The sequence below is a fragment of the Schistocerca gregaria genome, chromosome 3, assembly GCF_023897955.1.
Source record: "Schistocerca gregaria isolate iqSchGreg1 chromosome 3, iqSchGreg1.2, whole genome shotgun sequence".
Taxonomy (NCBI): domain Eukaryota; kingdom Metazoa; phylum Arthropoda; class Insecta; order Orthoptera; family Acrididae; genus Schistocerca; species Schistocerca gregaria.
Genome location: NC_064922.1, coordinates 628016535 through 628039705, shown reverse-complemented (window position 1 = coordinate 628039705; position 23171 = coordinate 628016535). Strand labels below are relative to the sequence as shown.

General features: G+C 38.1%; 1 protein-coding gene across 1 annotated transcript in view; it reads left to right on the top strand.

Annotated features, from left to right (window-relative positions):
* The window catches only part of LOC126353882 (nucleoprotein TPR-like), a 342294-nt gene that overhangs the window by 314348 nt on the left and 4775 nt on the right, over nucleotides 1-23171 (top strand). The window contains exons 25-26 of the mRNA XM_050003086.1: nucleotides 1956-2276; nucleotides 2395-2560. Coding sequence (XP_049859043.1) covers nucleotides 1956-2276; nucleotides 2395-2560 — 487 coding nt within the window. The remainder of the gene's footprint in view (nucleotides 1-1955; nucleotides 2277-2394; nucleotides 2561-23171) is intronic.

Here is a 23171-nt window from a genome sequence, read left to right as displayed (position 1 = left end):
TGCTGTACAAACCGCTGTTATAAGCTGTTCTTCACGTGGCAAAAATGTGTAATGTCAACATATTTTACAAAATACTTGCAGTACCAGTTAGCAGCTAAAATTTTGGCAGTGCATTTCTTTCATTGTCTTCTTCCTGTGTAAAAAATTTCAGGGTAGGTTTTCACATGTCTTATTGGACCATTCCATTGCAAGGCCAATCGATAGTGAGAGTCATGTATGTCACATCCTGCCTTCAGAATCTGAAGCACCCACATTGTTTTTGTCGGAATAATGTGATGCTCAATTAAGCAAGGATACAGTAACTCAGAGGTAATCAGCTGGGAGCAAAGTTTGTCTAACAAGAGAAGAATTCTGTACTAGAAAGTCAGATGGACTTGTCAAACATTCCTCACAGTCTATTAATTTTCATCAGTATTGTATTATTTATTTCTCTGAGAAGGTGAAAGTGTCTTATTTCCACTTGAAATTTGTCAAATGACTGTTGGAGTTTGAAATACAATACTTTTTAAAAATCACAGTCTCAAATCTACAACTTGATTGATACCATAATACCTGATTTTTGGTTCATTATGATGTGACATTTCTGTTTTCAAGCCAAATCTATATCTGTATGAACCTCCACACAAATCATCTTACTGCTTACATTGTTCAGATCAGTTGTAAACTTCAACTTTCTCTGTTAATTCATTTGCTTCTGTTGTACACCTGCTGTTTGGTGTGTGTTACTTGTTTAATAGATACATTAATCATACTTCTTCTAAGTCTGTGCCCCTATCACAAGTTCATAAGGTGAGCCACCTCATTCTAATTCTTGTTTATGGGCACATCTAACCACCTTATTCATTCACTATATGGCAGGTCGTTAGCTGGATTTTGTTTATTGTTTCTCAGAGTTCTGCAGGTACTGACATTAAAGCAGTGCTATGTTTCACACAAACGAAAATGCAGTTTTTATGAGACGGTTCTCTTGAGTCATAATAACAAGAAATGTTCTTGTGGTATTAATTTTAAACAGTCTTCATCAAAACTGTCACTCTTTTGTTATGTGCAGTCATTTTGATCTATCTTAAAAATTGTTACCTCCAGGTTTCTTCCTTTAATTTTTGTAAAATTCGCTGTCCTTTCGTTCAGTTTCTGCTCCTCTTCTGTTTCCATCTTTCTTCAATTTTTTTTTTTTTTTTTTTTTTTTGTGAAGAGGTTATGCTATTTTTAACAGTCTGGCCTTGTATCTGGTGGTGGGATAGAGGCTATAATCCCCACCCAGACATTCTGATTTAGATTTTCCATGGTTTCTCTAAATGAATCGAAACAAATACTACCACCACTACCACCAACCACCATCAGCACAACTCCTCTCAACCATTCCACTCTTGTAAGCTCTTTCTTAAGTTAGCTCCTGGTTTTCCTCTACCTCCACTGTTATTTGCTTGTTCTTGGTTTAAATCCCATATAATTTATTCATCTCCTTTTATTTTTAAGTTCACTTACTTTAGAGGCATCTGTTTCTTGCTTGTTTTTGGATTTAAAGTTATCTATGAAAATATAATTTATCATCATTGAGCCATCAATCCCTTTTTGAGTTTGAAACCTCAAAGTTAGTTGCTACTGACTTGGCACACCTATTTCTGTAACTGAGTCCTTGGGCTTTAGATGCATCTAACCCTCTCTTCCAACTAGTTCCATATTATGAATGGATTTGCATTTTGCGAATCAGGATTGATGTCAGCTGTGTCAGTGAAGTCCCATATTACATTTTGGTACAATGTGCCGATGTGCTTCACAATAGTGCTTATCTATGAGATTTTAGTTGAAGGCATTGATCTTAGAAAGATTTCTGGGAGGGGGAAATATTTTGTTGGATAGAGATTTGAAGTGAACTGCCGATTCATAGGTTACGTTAGGATCATATGATTTGAAAGATCTCACTATATGAAAGGGAAATATTTTTGCTCTAGGATACAGAAGAACCAGAGTATCATGACCCACTATATACAAATGACACTGGTGCACCAGAGTACCAGGGAGAGGAGGACCCTGAATATAACACACCGGGAGACCATAGTCAGTATCAGGACCCGACTGACAGTTCTGAGTACCAGGAACATGCTGCTGATCCACACTACCAGCATGTGGAAGAAGACAGCCAGTACCATCATCCAAATGGTGAAGCTGAATATGCTAGCGGAGATGAACACCAACCATATGTGTGTGGTGTGGAACCAGATTATGCAGAAGATGATAATGAGGATGCATATGATTATGAAGAAGAATTTCAGGTAAATGTTATAATTCATTTTATACACTCTTTGATTAGTAATTGAAATAATCTTTTTCTCTTTATATTATTTCATCGACTTTGTTATATTTAGAGAAACATTTAATTTTCATCCATAGGAAGCTGAAGAACAGGAAGACGTTTTGCATCAGCATGAGCCTGTTGAACGTGAAACTGTCATGACTCTTACAAGAACCATCCCACCAGGGCAGCTGGAAGATGTTGAAGAGGAAGAGGAGGAAGAGGAAGATGATGATGTTGATGAGAATATAGTAACAGTCCTGGGTAAGCTCTCAGCACAAGAGTACACTCTCCCTCTCCCTCCTCCACCCCTCTCCTCCTCTTCCCCCTCCTCCTCCATCCCCCTCCTCCTCTTCCCCCTCCCCCTCCCCCTCCATCCCCCCTCCTCTTCCCCCTCTACTTCCTGCTCCATCTCTACCTCCTCCTCCCCCTCCTTCACCAACCTCCTACCCTTGCCTTCCTTCATCCCACATCTCTTGAACTTTGGAACCCAGTTTAGCATGAATTTTCCCAAGTCTTTGGTAAAAATTTTTATGTATGTGACACCAGATGTCTATGCACAGGTTGTACAAATTCTATAAATTACGGGCTGGTAGTTTGTGGGTGTGTAGCTAGTGCCCAGTAGCATATCTATGTTTACCATAGGGTTGATATCAGGCAAATTTGGTTGCCAAGACATCAATGTGAGTTCACTTTTCTAAAACCACTATTGCACATTCTGGCCTTGAGACAATAAAAGCTATCCTTCTGGAAGATGCCATTGGTGTTGGATAAGACATCAAGCTTGAAGGGGTGTAGACGGTACGCAATAATGGCCACATAGTCCACAGAGGGCAGTTTGTTATGGCCTTTCACCTAGGAATTAGCGTCTTGGAACTTGAAGATGGTCACCTGTTTACATGCTACTGTCATAAGCATCACTGGATGGTGGTCCCATCTACATAGTTCAAAAACTGTGGCATTGGGGAAGGGATGGCACAGGTTGTGAAGCAGTTACTGCCTTCGATTACTACCACAACGCCTATGAAAGTCCAGTGAATGTCATCAATAGCATACTAAACCCCCCCCCCCCCCCCCCCCCCACACACACACACACACACACACACACTCTGGCAAACATCGTGTGGCACAAGGTTTGAGCTGTCGTTCCCTTGCAGACACTATATCAGGACATGAAGCATGGCCCTCCACCTGGTGTGACAAGAAATGTGATTTATTTTATCAAGTGAGAGACCACTCTTAATGATTCCAAGCCTGCTGCAATCATAATCGATGATGTCATTTGGTCAGCATGGGAAAACGTAGGGGTTGGCAGCTGTGGAGACCCATGTTCAACAGTGTGTGCTGAATGGTATAATGGTATCTTCTGAAGCACTTGCACAAGCACAAGTGTTGTACTAAGCAGAAAAGTCTCCGACCTCCATGTCTGAGACATCCAACATCTTGTCGTCTACTTGTGCTTTCATATTTTTATGACAGTTTCATCTGAACAGGTGTAAATAATTTGTGAGTAAAGGAGACAACTTGCTGAATAGTGGAAGCATTGAGTTTCTGGCGCAAAGAGTGAAAACTCTGCTAGCTTAATGCTTCGAATGCAGTTTGGCAGGTAGACTGGGGTTAGGAGTTGCTGTGTGGGGCTGGTAGAGGGAGAAAAGTGGTGAGAGGGAAGATTGGGGAAGGTGGGATAGCTCAGAAGGGAGTGGCAAGTGTGTGGAATAGGAATGTGGGGGGGAGAGGCAGCAGGTGCATGGAATAGGAATACAGCACATTACTCAAACTAGTGAGCTCATCATGCACACAATAATGATTGTGCGGAGGGTTGGTTTGGTACGGGGTGCAGGACAATGAAGACTGTTGGGTACAGGGTGTTGGTGGACTGGGTTGGCAGAGATTGAGGCAAGGAGTATTAAGGCGAGCCGGAACGATCCGTTTCCTCCATGTTAATTTTAGAAAATAGAAGAACATTTTTTCTAAAACCATTAAACATATTGCTCTGAAATTTGCACTACATGTTCAGTGAATATTTCTCTACGAAGTTATAATGCCATGTTAAGAAATATTTATTGGTTTTTGTTTTACAATATTTTTAAACATGTTTATTTTTTTCTCTAAAATTTTGCACTTTTTCTTGTATAACTCTTGAATTGTACAATATTTTTTTACAATTTGTTATAAAAATGAAGAAAAGGAAATAAACAATATTGTGTACAAATTTCATTGGTACACTGTAAGCAGTTTTTGAGAAAATGTTCCTCAAAGATGAAAATTTTAAGTGAATGGCTTCCAAAGTTTTTTAATACATTACTGCGCTATATGATGGATCATCAGCATCCTCTTCTTTTTCCAGTATTAGTTTCTTTTTCACTGGTCTTTTCTTCCCTTTTGCTGCATGTTGTAGGCTTTTCTCTCTTCTACCTGCACCTCTTAGTCTTTCATCATCAATTAGGCACATTGGGGAAATGGTGTTGTGTCCTGGTTGGAAACCTAAATGTTTCAGCATATCACATTTGATAATGTTTCCTTCCTTGTTGCCACTGCATCATACACTCCAAAATGCAATGTTTTTATCTGTATAAACACTGTTGTGGGAATCCTAATCCAAATTAAATTATTTACACTTTTATTTGGATTTTGTGTTTTCCCATGTAAACACTTTTCCAATAAACTTGGCTGTGATAAATCTCTGAATGTGGGCTTAATTACATCAATTACAGCATTTGGAAAACTGTTTATATGGGCATATTCCTTTCCTGATTGGTATTTACACCATAAGTCATCACCTGTGAGGCACAGTGCTTGTTGTGGGTGCTCATTTGTTGATGCAGTATGAAAAAATAATGCCCATACTGCTCCCCTCATATGCTCAATGCTTCTTGTATTTTGCTTAATTGCACACCCATAATACCTTGCAATCTATCAATTGCTTCATCTGTCAGTTGCTTCATCTGTCAATCTTCCACTTCCTCCAAGGGTTTTACCATTACTAAGTTTCTGGCATCCTAATGTCTGCTTTAGTTTGCGCAAGTGAACCCCCATGCGCTTCTCCACATATCCAGTGCACTCCTGTTTTTTAAATGTGAATTTCATTGCCATAAGGTTTGAGTTCCTATACAGCTTTATATCCCTTAGAATCACCATCTTCTAGATAATTAGTGTATCGTACATTATCCCACTCCTTTGATCTGGTAAAAATTCCTTTTACTCCCTCTAGCTCCATCGCTCCACTCTTGCTGTGAAAATTTGCTTCACAACTTTCACTATGTTGCTATATTCGTTCTTGGTATTGCCCTTACACCTACAATGTTTTGAGAGAATAGCAACATCAATTACTGTGCAACTGTCTCCACTAGTAGCTGTCACAATTCCCATTTTCTGTCACAGCTTCTTCAGCTGCTTTCTTCGTTGTTCCTTGAGCAATATCTTCAGCAGATCATCCCACCAATTCATTATAAAATCCAAAAATGGTTGGTGGTTTTGGGAAGTTCATAATTCCACATAACATTGTCCCTCCAGCACCGCCCTTGCCAATGCAACACAAGTTATACACTTGCCTTAACATTTATATCATATACCTTCTTTCCACTATTACCAATACGAGGAATACTATTACAATTAGAAAACGAAACTTCTGCAGCACATTTGTTACACTTCAATAACATTTTACATGCCAAACCAATGTGTGAAGTTATTTTCAATTCCAGTCCTCTTTCTTTGCAAACTTGGCATAATACATTATGTTTCAAAATATTGGAGAGCAAGCAAATGTTAATTATTTCATTCACATCATTACTATCACTTTCACAGTTTTCAAATTTTTCTTTGCTTTCGCAAAGTTTCTTGCTGGAAGAAGTTCTATCACATTCATTTGGAGTAGTCAGTGAAGCAGTGTGAGCAGCATCTCCCTTCGAGACAACAAAAGATTTCTTCTTCCACTCATTGTGCCTTTTCTTAAAAACTCGATTGCTGAAACAAGGCATATTGATATCCACAAACCAAATACGTAAAACAGGTACAAGCAAAATTAGTCAAATATGCAAAATTGAACAGCTAAACAACACAAAGCAAACTCCACAAGTCAGCAGACACAGTTTAGCATTTATGTTTACTGATATGAACTATCACTTGTCACAGAGATGAAGCCATGCAGCGTTGGAAAACAAAACACAGTCTAATTCCGCAAAGATACCCTGCTTGCAGCCAGCAAGCGGCACCGTTAGAGGTGACACACCAAGTCGCTACAACCGTCTACGCTGTGCGTGAACTTTGCAGTGATAAAAAACACACTTAGAATTCACTTAGAAGGGTGAAACTTAGATTTGTTTTATTCAGAAAACACCAAATAATTTTATAGTGAAACAAACCAAAAAACATTAATTTTGTCATTTTCATTGTTTCGGCTCCCCTTAAGGGAAAGAAGGCTGTATTGCAAGAATATCTCCCATGTACATATTTTAAAAAAGCTGGCATTGTGGGAAGGATCCAGATGGTACAGGTTGTGAATCAATCATTGAACTCGATGTTGAGCGGCAGTGTATTCTTCTACTGGGTGTTCAACTCCACTTGTAACCAGCCATTCATTCTAGTGGACAGCTGGTTGGTGGCCAAGCCCACATAAAATGCAGAAATTGCACCAGAGCTGATATATAAAATGGCTACTTCCAGAAGTGACCCTGCCTGTGATGGGATGAGGTAAGCCCATGGCAGAACTAGAGTAGGACGTGCTGGGTGGGTGAATCTGGCAGGTCTTGGACCTGGGTCTTCCTCAGGGGTATGTAGCTGTGGCAAGGGATTTGGAATGGGAGAGGCACAAGGATGGACCAGAATGTTGTTTAATTTGGGTGGACAGTAGAATACCACTGTAGAAGGGACTGTGAAGATGCCCTCGGCATGTGTGTTTTTCCTTTTAATATCATCATTATTAATACTATTGTTATTATTATTATTATTGTTATTATTATTATTATGTTCACCCAAGCACCGACTGAAAATTCAGTTAATGTTTTTATTACACTTCGATGATTCAAAGTTTGCAACAAGTTAAGCCAAGACCCCCTCACTCTCCCCATGCCCTTGAGTGCTATTACTAAAAGTCTTGGTCACACATTGTCAAGGACCCTCTCAGTTACTATAATCAATGAGGTTCTTTAATTGTAATAGCTTTTTGAAGTTAAAGACATGCAGTTAGATAATTCAGCCTCTCCAGTTGCAATCGTGGTAGCATGGTACTATCCTGTTATGCGGGAGGTCTTCTGGCCAGTGATCTATGACTCCTTGAACAATAAAAGGAGCATGTCGGGCACTGGGAACCATCCCCCCCCCCCCGAACACCCTCCCATCATTCCCTTTCTGTGCCATCATTCACCTTACCAGCCTCAGTGACAGCAATCTTTGTTGAAGTTCAATACAGTCCTCTTTCATTTGACTTGAGCAATTGCAGAGACACATTTATTCCACTGTACTTCAACAGACATAAATGACCACAATACTGGAAAGTGACTGACAAACTTCAGAAAGTCTGGCCGATTGTACATTTGTAGACTAAATGTTAGCAAAACTCTACAAAAAACTATACTGCACTTCTGAACTTAAGATTGCATCAAGCTAGAACTTCTGTAACGGTTAACCTGGCCAACAATTTCCATTGCACAAATATTGTGAGGTGAACTGCAAAACACCATCCAATAACAATTACTGAATTCAAATAGCAGACCCATGTTTCAGGGTGTTCATGTTCAGATAGGAAGAGAGAGAGAGAGAGAGAGAGAGAGAGAGAGAGAGAGAGAGAGAGAGAAAGCTTACATAAATTTAAAACACAAGATAATAAATAACTGAGCACCTTTCTTAGTTATTCTTATGCGTGTGTGACAGTACTTGCTTTCTGACTTTATCATAATATCTGCTCTACTGTCTTAGTGTTCTTCTGCATTTTGTAGGTTCCCTACCTTTTCCATTCTTATACTCGTACATCTTGAACATGCTTGATTGGAATAGAAAGGATTACCAACAAGTGTACGGGTCAGCTCTCCTCTGTCATGGAATAGAACGGGTAGAAAAATCGCAGAGGTCTTCAGAATCAAGAAATATATTGACTTATTTACAGCATCCACTTCAGTCTTCAAAACTTCATTACTTAATGATGGTTTAAAAGGTTGCCACTTATGCGATTATCACTGATTTTACCACTCAAAAGCTAAAACAGTATTCTGTCAGATTGTTGTTCTACTGCTTTAATAATGAACATATCATTACAGTAATTTTAATCATATCTTTCCATTGAGTTTCTGGATTCAGAAGCTGCTTTCAATGTTCACCAAGCTTTTAGTGCAGTAAATAGTTCCTGCAACTTGGATTTTAGTGACCTGACCTCATTATTCTGGTGGTGTGCCTACGTTTGTACAGCACAGCAATATCCACAGTGTTCCATCTGTCTGGCCAATCAAACACACATAGAACTGAATTTATCGTTTTTTTTTTTTTTTTTTTTTTTTTTTTTTTTTTTTTTTTTTTTTTTTTTAGTTAGATTTCAACACTAATAAAACTTCACTGCCCATGCACATTTTACGTCTGCTTTATGCTGTCTTCAACTGCTAATTGTGTTGCCTCTCACCTTCAAGAACAAGCGGTTTCACCAGACAGCATGCTGTTACCTGTGTCCTTTGTGGTCCCTCATTGGATAGTGCCATCAGAGGTGAATGTCAAAGTCCAGGAAGATTGGGCTGAATAGTCGACCAAACACCCAACTAATAACTCATACCCTACCTTCTCATATTAAGTATACAAACCACTTGCTTCACTCCATTGCTGCTTTGATCCCTACCTGCCATTTCTGTAAACCCCAACATCCCCCATACTAATGGCCTTGCTGTTATTGAACACTACCTCTCCTGACATTCTTCCAACTCTAGATTCACTACTTCATTCTGTATACATCTAATCAACTTTAATCAACTACATTCTCAAGCACAACTACTCCTTTGAGGGGAAGATATATAAACAAATCCATAACACAGTCATGACCAACTGTGTGTCACTTTCCTATGTCAATTTGTTTGTGGGCCATATAGAGGAAATGTTGCTAGCCTCCAAAGACCCCAAATCCCATCTGGTTCAGGTTCATTAATGATATCTTCATGATCTGGATCCAGGGTCCAAATACTCCTTCTTCAGTCCTCCACAAGGTCAATACCTTCTCTCCAATTGGCTTTACCTGCTCCTCCTCAGTCAGACATGCCACCTTCTTCCTTGGATGTTGACCTCCACATCTCTGATGACTCCATCCATACTTAGCCATCAATAGTACCTGCATTTGGACAGCTGTCATCCCTACCACATAAAAAATTGCTCCTATGTAGTCTGGCTAGTGGTGGATAGTGTATCTGCAGTGATTAGAATCCCCTAGTTCAGTGTGCTGAAGGTCTCAAAAAGGCCTTTACAGACAGGCATCCCAAAATCTAATCCACAAACAGATTATCCTCATTACACATCTTTAATCCTCCCATCAGCCATAAGAACCAGCTGCAAAGGAGCTCCCTCTCCATCAATGAGTATCATTTTTCACTAGAGAAGCAGTACTGTGTCCATCACCAGGGCTTCAACCATCTATTAACATGTCCAGAAATGAGCGACATCTTACTCAGAATCCTTCCCATCCCTCCTGAAATGGTATTCTACAACCCACCCAAATGCACAACATTCTGGTACATTGCTATGCTGCTCCCACTACCAACCCATTGCCCCAGGGCTCATATTCCTGTGCAAAGCCCAAGTGAAAGACATGTCCAGTTCTCCCACCCAGCTACAGTTTCTGCATAGCATTTCATGTGACCGTGACCATCAACCAACTGTCCAGCAGGATGAATGGCCATTGCCAAACTGTTTCCAAGAGAACAGAGTTCAACACCCAGTGGCGAGTGTTACGAGGTTTTCTAATTGAAAACACAATTTCGGATATAACACTACACTATCGCCATTTTGTATAGCAGTTCAGTTTTTAAAAATTTTCTGAAAAGGATAGTTTTTTGCCTGTCGTTAGGCTTACACACAGAGTTGCAGAAAAGCACAACAAAAGGACTGTTCCATGCTTACTCTTCATCCAAAGGGCCTTCTTCAGAAAAGAAAGCACACACACATTCACACAAGCAGATACACCTCGCACATAAATGATCTGGCTGGTGAGAGTAGTCATGTATGTCTGTAGTGTGCCTGCTTGTCTGAATGTGTGTGTGTGTGTGTTTTCTTTTATGGATTTGCCATTGTATGTATTTCAGTTATTAGCTTTGATGAGTCCAGTAGAATTTTTACTCTCACATACTTCAAAAACATAAAACACTTGAATGCACAAACATGGTTACAAATACTTAAAGTTTGATTTGCTCTCAGAAAGAAACGTGACATCATCTTTCTCATATTTAAAAATTTCTTTATAAGTTAATATGAAATTTGTTACAATTTTCAGTTCAGATTTAATGAGTTTAACAAAATTTCTCACTTCAGTCCACTTATTATTCATAATTGAAAACACTCTGCCTGTGAGGGCGTTAGATGCTGGAATACAAATAGCAAAACATACAGATTTTTTCAAATTCTGTACACTAATTCCTTTGCGTTCAGAATTACAAAACACAGATAAGCTTTTTTCACAAGTATTACCAGCAAGATTGACTTCATCATTTAAAATTTCCCTGAGACTACAAAACTCATTATACATTTTATATTCATTTACATCTAATTCAGAATATTTTAAAACATCCTGTAGCTCACTGACATTAATTTCTTTGATTAGTCAGGAAGGAAGAAGATAATTAATTTTCATATTCTGTGAAATATTGAAATGGTTCAGTGAGTATTAATGTAATGTGCAGCATGTAACAAATTCAAAACTTCATATGTTGTACTTCCAAAAAAATTGTCATTCTTTTTCTGCTGTATTTTCTTAAGAAATTCCTTTATGGGAACACAAGTTTCCATGACACTTAGAATCGCACAACATAACGAAAAACCAGCCAAAGTTGGAAATGAACAGTTACAGTGCTACACTTACGTATATATTTTTGACATGGGTTTTGAATTTTTGGAAATATCATTTTGACTATCTGGCACAATGATTTGAAATTGGATCCCAGCCCAAAACTAGTCATCAAGTAAATAAAAAAAGTGAAATTTGCACCATTGGTTGGTTTTTCATCATACTGATTGACGAAGTTGCTGACCTGCAATTATTCCAGCATGCTGGAAGTTCTTACTTAGATTTGCATTTTCTATGGACTTTGAACTCTAAAAGACTCTTTCCAGTGTGAGGGGAAAAGTTAAAGTAGTCCTGATGAACCAGATCAAGCCAGACACTGGGTTTTGTCAAGCTGAAGCATGATTTACAGTTGCTGGTATAGCTACAGAGGCGATTAAATGTAACTATTTGCTTGGTCAGCTGGCACCAAAATTAGTTGAAAATGGATGTGATCAGTTGCAAGTGACGAGAACAATAAATATTGTTTTGCAAAAGAATGACTTTTCACAATACTTAAAGAAAGTGAAGAGCATCAAATAAGAAAAACTAGAAAGGATAGAAACACGAGCGGCTGAGTGTTCTCCCCTAGTACCCACATCAAGCCACCAAAATCACCTATTTGTTAAAGATCTAAATGGTGAAGATAATTTCTGGTAGATAGTGGTGCAGATTCCAGTTTCAAAAAGCAAGAAAGTTTTAACTAACTGTCTCAAGTCTTTAGACTGCAAACAGATCAGAGATAGAAACTTACATTTAAAGCTGTTAACCATTGATTTAGGCCTCAAATGCAGTTTTGAATGGCCTCTAATTGTAGCAGACATACCAAAATCATTTTTCTTCATCATTTTGGGTTTACTCATTGATCTCAAAAATAAAGAAAAAAAATTAAAAAATCCCTGCAGAGGTAACCACTGTGAATGCTAAAGACTCAGTAAGCCCACTGTACGTGCAGGCCACTTTTCCAAACCTTTGGAGAAATTTCCTAAACTAACAAAACCACCCACAGTAACAAAGGTGTTGAAGCCCAAAGTGCACCAATACATCACTGTGTCTGGTAGTCCACCAGTATACAGCAAGGCTTGTAGATTGGACCCACACAAATCACAAATTGCTAAAAAAGAACTTTAGTTTCTGTTAAATCACAGTCACAATGGGCTAGTCACTACACCTTGTTATGAAGCCAGATAGTCAGTGGGAGTTGATGAAGATTAGCGCTGTTTGAATGACAGAACTCACCCAGACCTGTATCCAGTTCCACGAGTTGACGTAAATGTTACAGTTCAAAATAAGAGGATATTGTCTAAAAGTGACCTACTCAAAGCATTTTACCGAATTCCATTAGTAATTAAATGCCTGTTGGACTTCGTAATGCTCCTACCATGTTTCACAGGTTTATGTGTGAAGTTGTAAGAGAACTGGATGTCTGTTTCCCATATTTGAATGATATTTTAATAGAATCTGAATAAGTATGATATAATAAATGTTGGAAAATTAGTATTTGGTGTACAACAGCTAACTCTCTTAGGACATTTAATTACCCCTGCAGGATCCAGAAAGGGTTGTGACAGTAAAAAAACTACAAATTACCAGAAACAGTTAGTGAACTTAAAGCATTCTTAGAGAGCATCAGTTCCTGTTGTTGACACTTGGAACATGCTGCTGAAATCCAAGGTTTACTGAATGATAATTGAAAGCTGCAACTAAAAATGATCGAAGACATATTGCCTGGGTAGAAGAAACAATTGCTCAGTACCAAAAATATAAAGATGATCTGACAAATGCCATGCTTTTGACTTTTCCTGGTTTGTACAATCACCTCACATTATTTGTGGATGCATAAGATGTGGTGGCAGATGCTGCACCACAACAGCGGCAAAGTAAACAATGGAGACCAGTTGGATTTTTTCCAAAAATGTTCACAGTGACACAGGAGTAGTATTCTTTATGTGACAAAAGCTACTTAGTTTATACATGGCTGTCAAATATTACAAATATGTATTAGAAGGAAAAGACTTCATTATTTATATTAACTGTGCTCCTTTAACTTACGCATTTAAGCAAAAGAATGGCAAAGCAATGCTAACCCAGTTATGTTATAACCAGTATATTTCACAATTTACTACAGATATGCATTATATATCTAGTAAAGAAAATGATGTTGCTGATATCAAGACTTGAAGAATTCGTTCTTGTTAACTATGAAGAACTCAAACTCTAGCACAAGAAGATGACGAAGAGCTTCACCAGCGACAGTCCAGCTTTCATAAATCACTTAAATTAACATACCATTTGACACATGGAGGAAAACAATTGTGGTTTGGTGTGTCAACACATATTATTTGCCCTTTTATTCCTGAAGCATCTCAATATCCTGTTTTCCAACACTACCATAACTTGACTTATCCATGCATTAAGATGGTAAACATGATCTCATCAAGCCATGTCTCGATCAATATAAAACAGGATGTCTGAAATTGGTCAAAAACCTGTACTGCCTGTTAGAAAACCAAGCGAAGAAGGCAGTAGAGCCTCGATATGGAAGCCCACATGAAGTAATTGAAAGGACCCATAAACTTTGTGGTCTTTATAAGTGAAAGAAAAGCTCAAGAATATCTCCATTGATCGATTAAAACTAGCATACCTGATAAATGAAAATGATAAACAGCCTGAAAACACTCCAGATGAACTGTCAGCCCAGGACCAACAACCAGACTCTACAGAGGGGAAAAAAAACAGGATTTAGTCTTGAAATTCAGTTTCCAGGAAGATTAGTTGATGTATTGAACTGACTATGCTGCAGTGGACATGGTGATGTGGTAACATGACAAATTACTATTTGTATTTATGTGTGTTTGTAAAGTGTTTGCTGTGATAATATTGGCCTAATAACATTATTACTCTTTGAAATTTAAAGAAAAAGAATGTTATTGCTACTTGGCTATTGCATTTCAGGTTTCATTGTGTGTTGCAAGATGTGAAAAATCTAAGTTAAATTGAGTCCTTAATTAAATTAGTGTGCAGGAAGTCCTTTCTATATTCAGCATCACTACAATGGTTCTGTAAAGTTGTAGGACAATCCTCAACACTTCTCATATAACTTTTAATGTGATTCAAATAACATAAAATCCTGCTCATAGTAGGTGTGAGGAAAAAAGACACCCGGTAGGCACATGTCTCAGTATTTCTGACTGTTCTAAGTCTACTAATGTAAAAAAAAAATGATTGCTGTTCCTCTCTTTGTTTAGCTAAAGAAGAAAAGTGACAATATAATTTTAAGACAATTACTTCAAAATCTAAATCTAATGAATTGCAAGCATGTTCACAAGCATTGTATAAAATATGCTTACAGCAATTGGCAATGATTATACTATCATTTTCATCATTTAAGAGCTTTGTTAAAGAGAGATGTTTGCCAAAATTTATGTTGTCATTGTCTGACCAAAATGTGACTCATTTTCCAACCTCAAACCATGTTTTTCAATTATGCCTTTCAGCAAACTACAAATCCCACATGCACTTTTATATGCTTGCTCAGTAAAGTCTAAAAGTTTGTTTTTAATACGCTCATGGGGATCAATATACCCACCCATTATTGTGAGGAACATTTTCTTCTTTGTATCTTTGAAATTCAAAGCATCTATGGTAACTGAAAAAATTGTGGCTTACTGGGGCCTTTATGCTTTTGAGTGCTGTGGACATGATAAGTCATCTTGTTCTGTCATTCCCCAGGTACTGAGAAAGTGTTTGAAAAGTGGCCTCTGGGTATTCCTTAGGCACTATTGGCATTTTTACACTCTTTGTTGTGTGTTGACCCTGTCACTGCCGTGAATGATTTACTTCCATATCATGCTGAATAAAAAAGTTTTTAGTATTTACAATACAGCAAACATCCCTCTTTGCTTGCTATCACCTGCAAAAAAAAAAAAAAAAAAAAAAAAAAAAAAAAAAAAAAAAAAAAAAAAAAAAAAACACTCGTTCTGGTATCTTGAGACTTTTATGAAATAATGACAGTTGTTATGTCATGTTTCCCAATGTGTGGGGACAGAACTAGGTGTACTGCTGCAACTGTCCATTGGATATAAAAACTAATAACTTGAGAATGTAATGAGATATCATTCTGCTCTCAGTTTTATATAAAAGTTCAATATATTATCTGTATTTTAGACAACAGTAATGTTGAACTAAAATCAACCATACACAAATTTTTCGTAATGTGTCTTTACCTCTGCGAACCTTTAAAATTTCGTGCAGTGCTTTACTTAGTTCGATGCAACATGGTCATTATGATGAATAATAAAAAGAAATTCCGTCCTTCATCAAGTGAAGATATCAGACACTTCTTAAAAGGCTAGATTGTTACTCACCATAAAGATAATGCTTCCAGTTCCAGACAGGCACAATAAAAGACTGTTACAGGGTGAGCTTTCAGACAAACCTTTCTTCAGGAAAGAAAGGAACACACACACACACACACACACACACACACACACACACACACACACACCACACGACTGCTGACTTTGGCTTATGCCCCGAGTGCCCTGAGGTGGTGGTCATGTGTGTCTGAAGTGTGTTTACTTGTGTGAACATGTTTGTTTTTCTTTCCTTTCTGAAGAAGGCTTTGGCCGAAACTCAGTGTGTAACAATCTTTTCATTGTGCCTGTCTGTGACTCAACGTGTTGTCTATACGGTGAGCAGCAGTCTATCCTTTTCATAGTATTACTAATAATCCAACCTGGACTTTCTGTTGTTGGAAAATATCTGACTGTGGTCTCCTCAAAATAGGGCGATAAGTATTTCATGACAGCTGGAACGCTGTCTCATTATGTATAGTAGCACTAGGCAAGCAGTACAGCAACAACAAAGCCGCACCCAGCACGGAATGCAGGGAGCACATATGTAGCAGTCAAAGGGTTAAGATTTCTTACATTATCTTCAACACGTTTTGGGGCTAAAATGTTTCCATCTATTGTTTCTGCATTTGTGCATCCCAGGATATTTTTCCTGCTACAGCATAGTTATTAATGTTGTTGTGGTCTTCAGTCCTGAGACTGGTTTGATGCAGCTCTCCATGCTACTCTATCTTGTGCAAGCTTCTTCGTCTCCCAGTACCTACTGCAACATACATCCTTCTGAATATGCTTAGTGTATTCATCTCTTGGTCTCCCTCTATGATTTTTACCCTCCATGCTGCCCTCCAGTACTACATTGATGATCCCTTGATGCCTCAGAATATGTCCTACCAGCCAATCCCTTCTTCTAGTCAAGTTGTGTCACAAACTCCTCTTCTCCCCACTTCTGTGCAATACCTCCTCGTTAGTTATGTGATCTAACCATCTAATCTTCAGCATTCTTCTGTAGCACCACATTTTGAAAGCTTCTATTCTCTTCTTGTGTAAACTATTCATCGTCCATGTTTCACTTCAATACATGGCTACACTCCATACAAATACTTTCAGAAACAACTTCCTGACACTTAAATCTATACTCGATGTTAACAAATTTCACTTCTTCAGAAACGCTTTCCTTGCCATTGCCAGTCGACATTTTATATCCTCTGTACTTCGACCATCATCTGTTATTTTGCTCCCCAAATAACAAAACTCCTTTACTACTTTAAGTGTCTCATTTCCTAATCTAAGTCCCTCAGCATCACCCGACTTAATTCGAATACATTCTATTATCCTTGTTTTGCTTTTGATGATGTTCATCTTATATCCTCCTTTCAAGACACTGTCCATTCCGTTCAGCTGCTCTTCCTAGTCCTTTGCTGTCTCTGACAGAACTACGATGTCATCGGCGAACCTCAGTGTTTTTATTTCTTCTCTGTGGATTTTAATACATACTCCGAATTTTTCTTTTGTTTGTTTTATTGCTTGCTCAATATACAGATTGAATAGCATCGGGTAGAGGCTACAACCCTGTCTCACTCCCTCCCGAACCGCTGCTTCCCTTTCGTGCCCCTCAACTCTTATAACTGCCATCTGGTATCTGTACAAATTGTAAATAGCTTTTCACTCCCTGTATTTTATCCCTGCCACCTTTAGAATTTGAAAGAGAGTATTCCAGTCAACGTTGTCAAAAGTTTTCTCTAAGTCTACAAATGGTAGAAACATAGGTTTGCCTTTCCTTAATCTTTCTTCTAAGATAAGTCTTAAGGGTCAGTATTGCCTCATGTGTTCCAATATTTCTATGGAATCCAAACTGATCTTCCCCAAGATTGGCTTCTACTAGTTTTTCCATTCGTCTGTAAAGAATTCGCATTAGTATTTTGCAGCTGTGGCTTATTAAACTGATCGTTTGGTAATTTTCACATCTGTCAACACCTGCTTTCTTTGGGATTGGAATTATTATATTCTTCTTGAAGTCTGAGGGTATTTCGCCTGTCTCATACATCTTGCTCACCAGATGGTAGAGTTTTGTCAAGACTGGTTCTCCCAAGGCCGTCAGTAGTTCTAAAGGAATGTTGTCTACTCCCGGGGCCTTGTTTCGACTGAGGTTTTTCAGTGCTCTGTCAAACTCTTCACGCGGTACTGTATCTCCCATTTCGTCTTCATCTACATTCTCTTTCATTTCCAGAATATTGTCCTCAAGTACATCGCCCTTGTATAGACCCTCTATATACTCCTTCCACCTTTCTGCTTTCCCTTCTTTGCTTAGAACTGGGTTTCCATCTGAGCTCTTGATGTTAATACAAGTGGTTCTCTTATCTCCAAAGGTCTCTTTAATTTTCATGTAGGCAGTATCTATCTTACCCCTAGTGAGATAAGCCTCTACATCCTTACATTTGTCCTCTAGCCATCCCTGCTTAGCCATTCTGCACTTCCTGTCGATCTCATTTTTGAGACGTTTGTATTCCTTTTTGCCTGCTTCATTTACTGCATTTTTATACTTTCTCATTAATAATACCTTTAAAAGTTTATTGCCATAATTCATACAATTGCTACTTAAACCATACCTTGCTGTATGGAATATTCTGCCTTCAAAGATTTGTCACCAGTGATCGTTGCTGAACTTGGAGGTTTGTTGAACTTACTTACATGCACATTTGAATATATACTTGTAAAACTAATTTAATGTTCTCAGTGACACTAGTGAGCTGCATAGTACTTTTGTTACTGCTTTGGAACAAAGCTGTGACACAAATGTGCAGTTCAATTTATCACTTAGAATATTTTATCACATAGAATATTTTGATAATTAAAGTCGAATCATTAAAAATCAAAAAAGTATCGCACTTCAACCACACAATATTATACTCGAAAGAAAACTAGAGAAAATATTCTTAAATTAGTGAGGCAGAAGACTGATGACATTGAGGTCAAAATATGAGAAAACCTGTGAAATACAGGTGACTTGGTGACCCTGCCAGCGGCAGAACATGCTACTAAGCATATAATGCTCAGATTCAATAGATGCTTCCCAACCTGTGCCATCTGAATCCTTAACCCAGCACCATCATATCTGTATCCTGCAGAAGGTAGTCATCATTACAACAAATCCTTTGTTACCATAGTCCTGACCTCAGTTTCCACTAACCCCCTGCACCACACCCTCTACCCTTCAGCCTCCCCTCATACTGTTCCGCACTGCCCCGTCAATCCCATCCTCCTCCCTGCCATGTTCTTTCTCCTGCTTTCATATCAGACACATGTGTTGTCTTCCTCTGAGGAGTAAACCATCTTTCTCTGAGCCTCCCTCCCCACCTTCCATCTTTCTCCTTCCTCTGCCCCTCACTCCCACCCACACCCCCAACACAGCTGTTCACCCCAGTCTACCTGCCAAACAGCTGTTGTGTGTTCAGCCAGAACAGTGTAACTATATCTGTGTTTGGTGAGTTGTTTGCTTTATTCCTAAATCATCTACAGGCTGCCAGGACTTTCCTTGCGATTTTTATATTGCCCTTTGTCCAAGCTGCTTGTGTCAGTGGATTTCCTCTTTTTTGGCCGGTATCATCACTAAATTGATTCCCCATTCATACACTTACATACTTTTCTTATTGCATCATATGCTGTAATGCTACCAGGTGGCATTCAGTCTCGTAGTGGGTAGTGGTGATAATGCCTTGGCATATCAGCATATGGTTGTATTGCCATTATTAATGAAGCTTGTTTATAGGACCGTTTTCAATACCGTGTCCAGCTTCTATGGTGGTCTATTACCCACTAGCTGCAAAACATCCTAACATAAGATTAGCACACAAAATAACATGTGAATACTAGTCCAGAGAATACAGGCGAATATATTGTTTTATGCAACATGCATCATTTACAATTAATCTGTTGCTGTGATCTCGGGATGAGTCTCATCTTAAGAAAGTGCGTTTCAAGTATGGATTCATTAAAGCAATCAGTAATGTATGTGTTAAAGTCCAGGCTGCTTCTATAGTAGTTTAATGCTTTTATTGTGATGGGTTCATTTCAGCTAGATTGCCATATTCATACTACGTGTGAAAGTCTGATGGTATTTCATCTGCTTTACACGGTATATGTTGCATACCAGTTGAAATAGGCATGTCATGGAATTATCTCCCAAAGACGTCAATAACTCTGAGGGGATGTTGTCTACACAATTTGCTTTGTTTCAACTTATGTCTTTCAGTGTTTTGCCAAATTTCTCTGGCAATATCATATCTGTCTTAGCTCATCTTCATCTAATTCCTCTTCAATGTCAATAATAATAATAATAATAATAATAATAATAATAATGTCTTAAAGTTCATTTTTGTTGTGTCCCTTGTACGTCGGGTGAACCATAACTTCACCCACAAACTTTCAGAGTTGGTAGTATGGGCCAAAACGAGAGAAAAAAAATTATAGTAGAAATGGGCTCTGAAATGTATACTTTAAGAGCTGTGAGTACTTGTTGAGTAGAAAAGAAGTTTTCTTCACAGTAGTGAAGATGAGCAAGTGCTCATAGCTTGAAAGGAATGCAATTAGAGCCCATGTTTACTGGACATTACTTGTTTTACTCCATACTAACACCTCTGAAAGTCTGTTGATGGGTTTCTTTTCCACACATTATTTTCCTTTGCTTCGTATTGGTTTGCCATCTGAGCTCTTAGTATGCATACAAGTACTTCTCTTTTCTCTGAAAGTCTTTTTGTTTTTCTGATAGGTGGCATCTATCTTTACCATAATCACACTTGCTTCTGCAACTTTGAATTTCCCCCGTAATTTTTTCTGCTTTGCTGTTTTGTACTTTCTGTCAACCTCATTTGTTTGGCATATGTGTTCCGTTTTGCCTATTTCATTTTATATTTGCTTCTTTCATCAATTAAATTCAGTATCCCATGTGTTATTTGAGTGTTTGAGATTCTTTGCAGCCTTCACTATTTCATCTCTCGAAGATACCCATTCACCTTCTGTTGTACTCCTTTCGGCTGTTTCAATCAGTCTTTGCCTTATGCTCACTTTGCAGCTAACAACAGCATCTGGTTCTTTTAATTTATCCAAGTTCAGTTCTTTTAATTGCCTATATTTCTGCAAGATCTTCAGATTTAATCCCCAGTTCATAATTAATTGTAGTTGGTGGATATCCAGTGCTGCATGATTGAAGCAAATGGATTTGTGTGTATTACACATATGGGGACAGGTGTCTGAAAATCAGCTTGCGTCTTTATGACCAGATAATTAGAAATAATCATAATTTAATTTTTTATTATGTTTTCTAAGAGTTAAATGAATGGAAGAAGTGCACAATTCAGATTTTATTCATTCTGATGAGATGTCATTTGCTTCCATAATTAGCTGGTGACTTTATTGTAATATTTTTCCAAAATGAGTGAATGTGATGTGCAATCAATTGGCATGCAACAACAGATTTTCTTTTAGCAGAAGGAGTAACACACTTTTACATCTGAAGACATTTGTACAATATCTGCAGGGTTTAGTAATGGATGTGAGTACTGTTCAGTGATGTGTAGTGGTGTAGTGGAGCTGTGAAGGGAAAACACTAACTCATTGATACAAGCTAGAGAGGATATTTTCAATATTCACCATCCGTAATGATCTTTTCTTCAGTTTGATATTAAAACTGAGTTTTCTTGTAAGCCTTTTGTGAATTTGCAGCCTGTTGATTTGCATAATGCATTGAGTTCCTTTGGTAACGGTGGAGACGTTGAGATCCATGTCATTTACTTAGTATTATTTTTCATTTTAATTTCAATTGGTAACTAAAATATAATATCATTTTGAAGCTTATATTAATAAAATTATTGTGCACCATGTGTATGCAAGTGTTTGATTTAAGCCAGAGAAATGAAGATTATATTCACTTTGTTTGACAGTTTGAAACTTGGTTTCACTTCTATAAATCCTGGGGACTGACACCAATAAAATTTAAAGGAGTAGATATGGAGAAAGTGAATCTTCTATTAATGTGACAAAAATATGGTGTTCCTGAAGCTTGAGTTTTTGACCAAATGTGCTTTAAACCTTTGTTTGTTTGTTTGTTTAAGATATAGGTGCTGTGAAATTATGTGTTTCCAAGTTTGCACCTGGGGAAACAGCCTGTAATTGTAATCCAACACTTATTTGACAGACTGGTGTGTTATTAATGGCACATTAGCCAAAATAAATTTTCTATATTAATTTATTGAAAGGAGAATTTTTTTACCTTCTGGAGGTGAAATTCCTGCACTTTTGAGGTAAATGCAAGAAGGGAAGACAAAGATGGAGGGGAAGGCATCAGAGATAGTTGTGTTTCAAGAATGCTCTGCATGTCCAATTCTGAGTCTAGAAAATTAAAGAACCGGGCAAAAAATAAGGCAGGGTTACGGAGATGGGAAACAAGAAGTAAATGAATAATACGATTAAAAACTAGGACGAAACCAGAAAAGGAGAGAGAGAGAGAGAGAGAGAGAGAGAGAGAGAGAGAGAGAGAGAGAGAGATAATTGAATAAATAATGAAACACTCCTAATGAAGAAAAGGTGAGGGAAAATATGAAAAAATGAGGCTAGGGAATTTGTTAACAATGGTTACAAGTCCAGCAGATTAGCAAGACCTGAGAGTATGTCAAAGACAAGCTAAGCATGGTTTTCAAAGAGACAGCGGGTGGAAATGATGGTTGGCAGAGACAGTGTACTGGTCAAGGACAAGGTGAATAAGGTCTAGGAATTGATCAGTTTGGTATTTAAGGAACGATTGGTGGGAAGATGGGTTACAGACACAAATGGGAAATTTTTAAGAAAAGGCCTGTAGGAGCAGCACAAAAAATGTCCAGTTTTGGAAGAAAGATATATGGGACTGTTGATTGACTGTAGTGAGAGCATGTGTACAGGAAGGTAGGTATTATAAGGTAGGGTTAAGGGATATGATGAGCTAGTGAGAAAAGGGAAGTGACTTACTCTGTTGAAGGCCACATGGTGAGGGAGAAACATGTAGAACAGTGGAAAGATTCTGTACATAATAAATAATTATATGAAAGGAGCTAGTCATTGAATGAACTGTAATGGCAGCTGAAAGGGAAATAAACCAAATAATAAAAGTAGATCATTAAATACAAAAATACGTACAAGAAGAAGAGAGAAGGGAGAGGCATGGGGACATAATATTTCATTATTTACTCTTTCTTCTTTTTTACTCCAGCTTCATCCCCCCCACCTCTTTCTCTGGTTTTTGCAGATCATCTTTTTAATTTCTTGCTTGTTCTTAAATGCAGTTTCATTGCACTTCTTTGTGCACTATCTTATACCTCTCTCTCTCTCTCTCTCTCTCTCTCTCTCTCTCTCTCTCTCTCTCTCTCTCTAAAGCATCATACATCCCACTTCATGTCTTCTTTTTACTACATGTGGGCCCTCTCAACATCTTGTTTGAGTGACCTGCTCCTCCTTTGAAAGCTCATTCCTATTCCCTTTCTGGGCAAGGAAA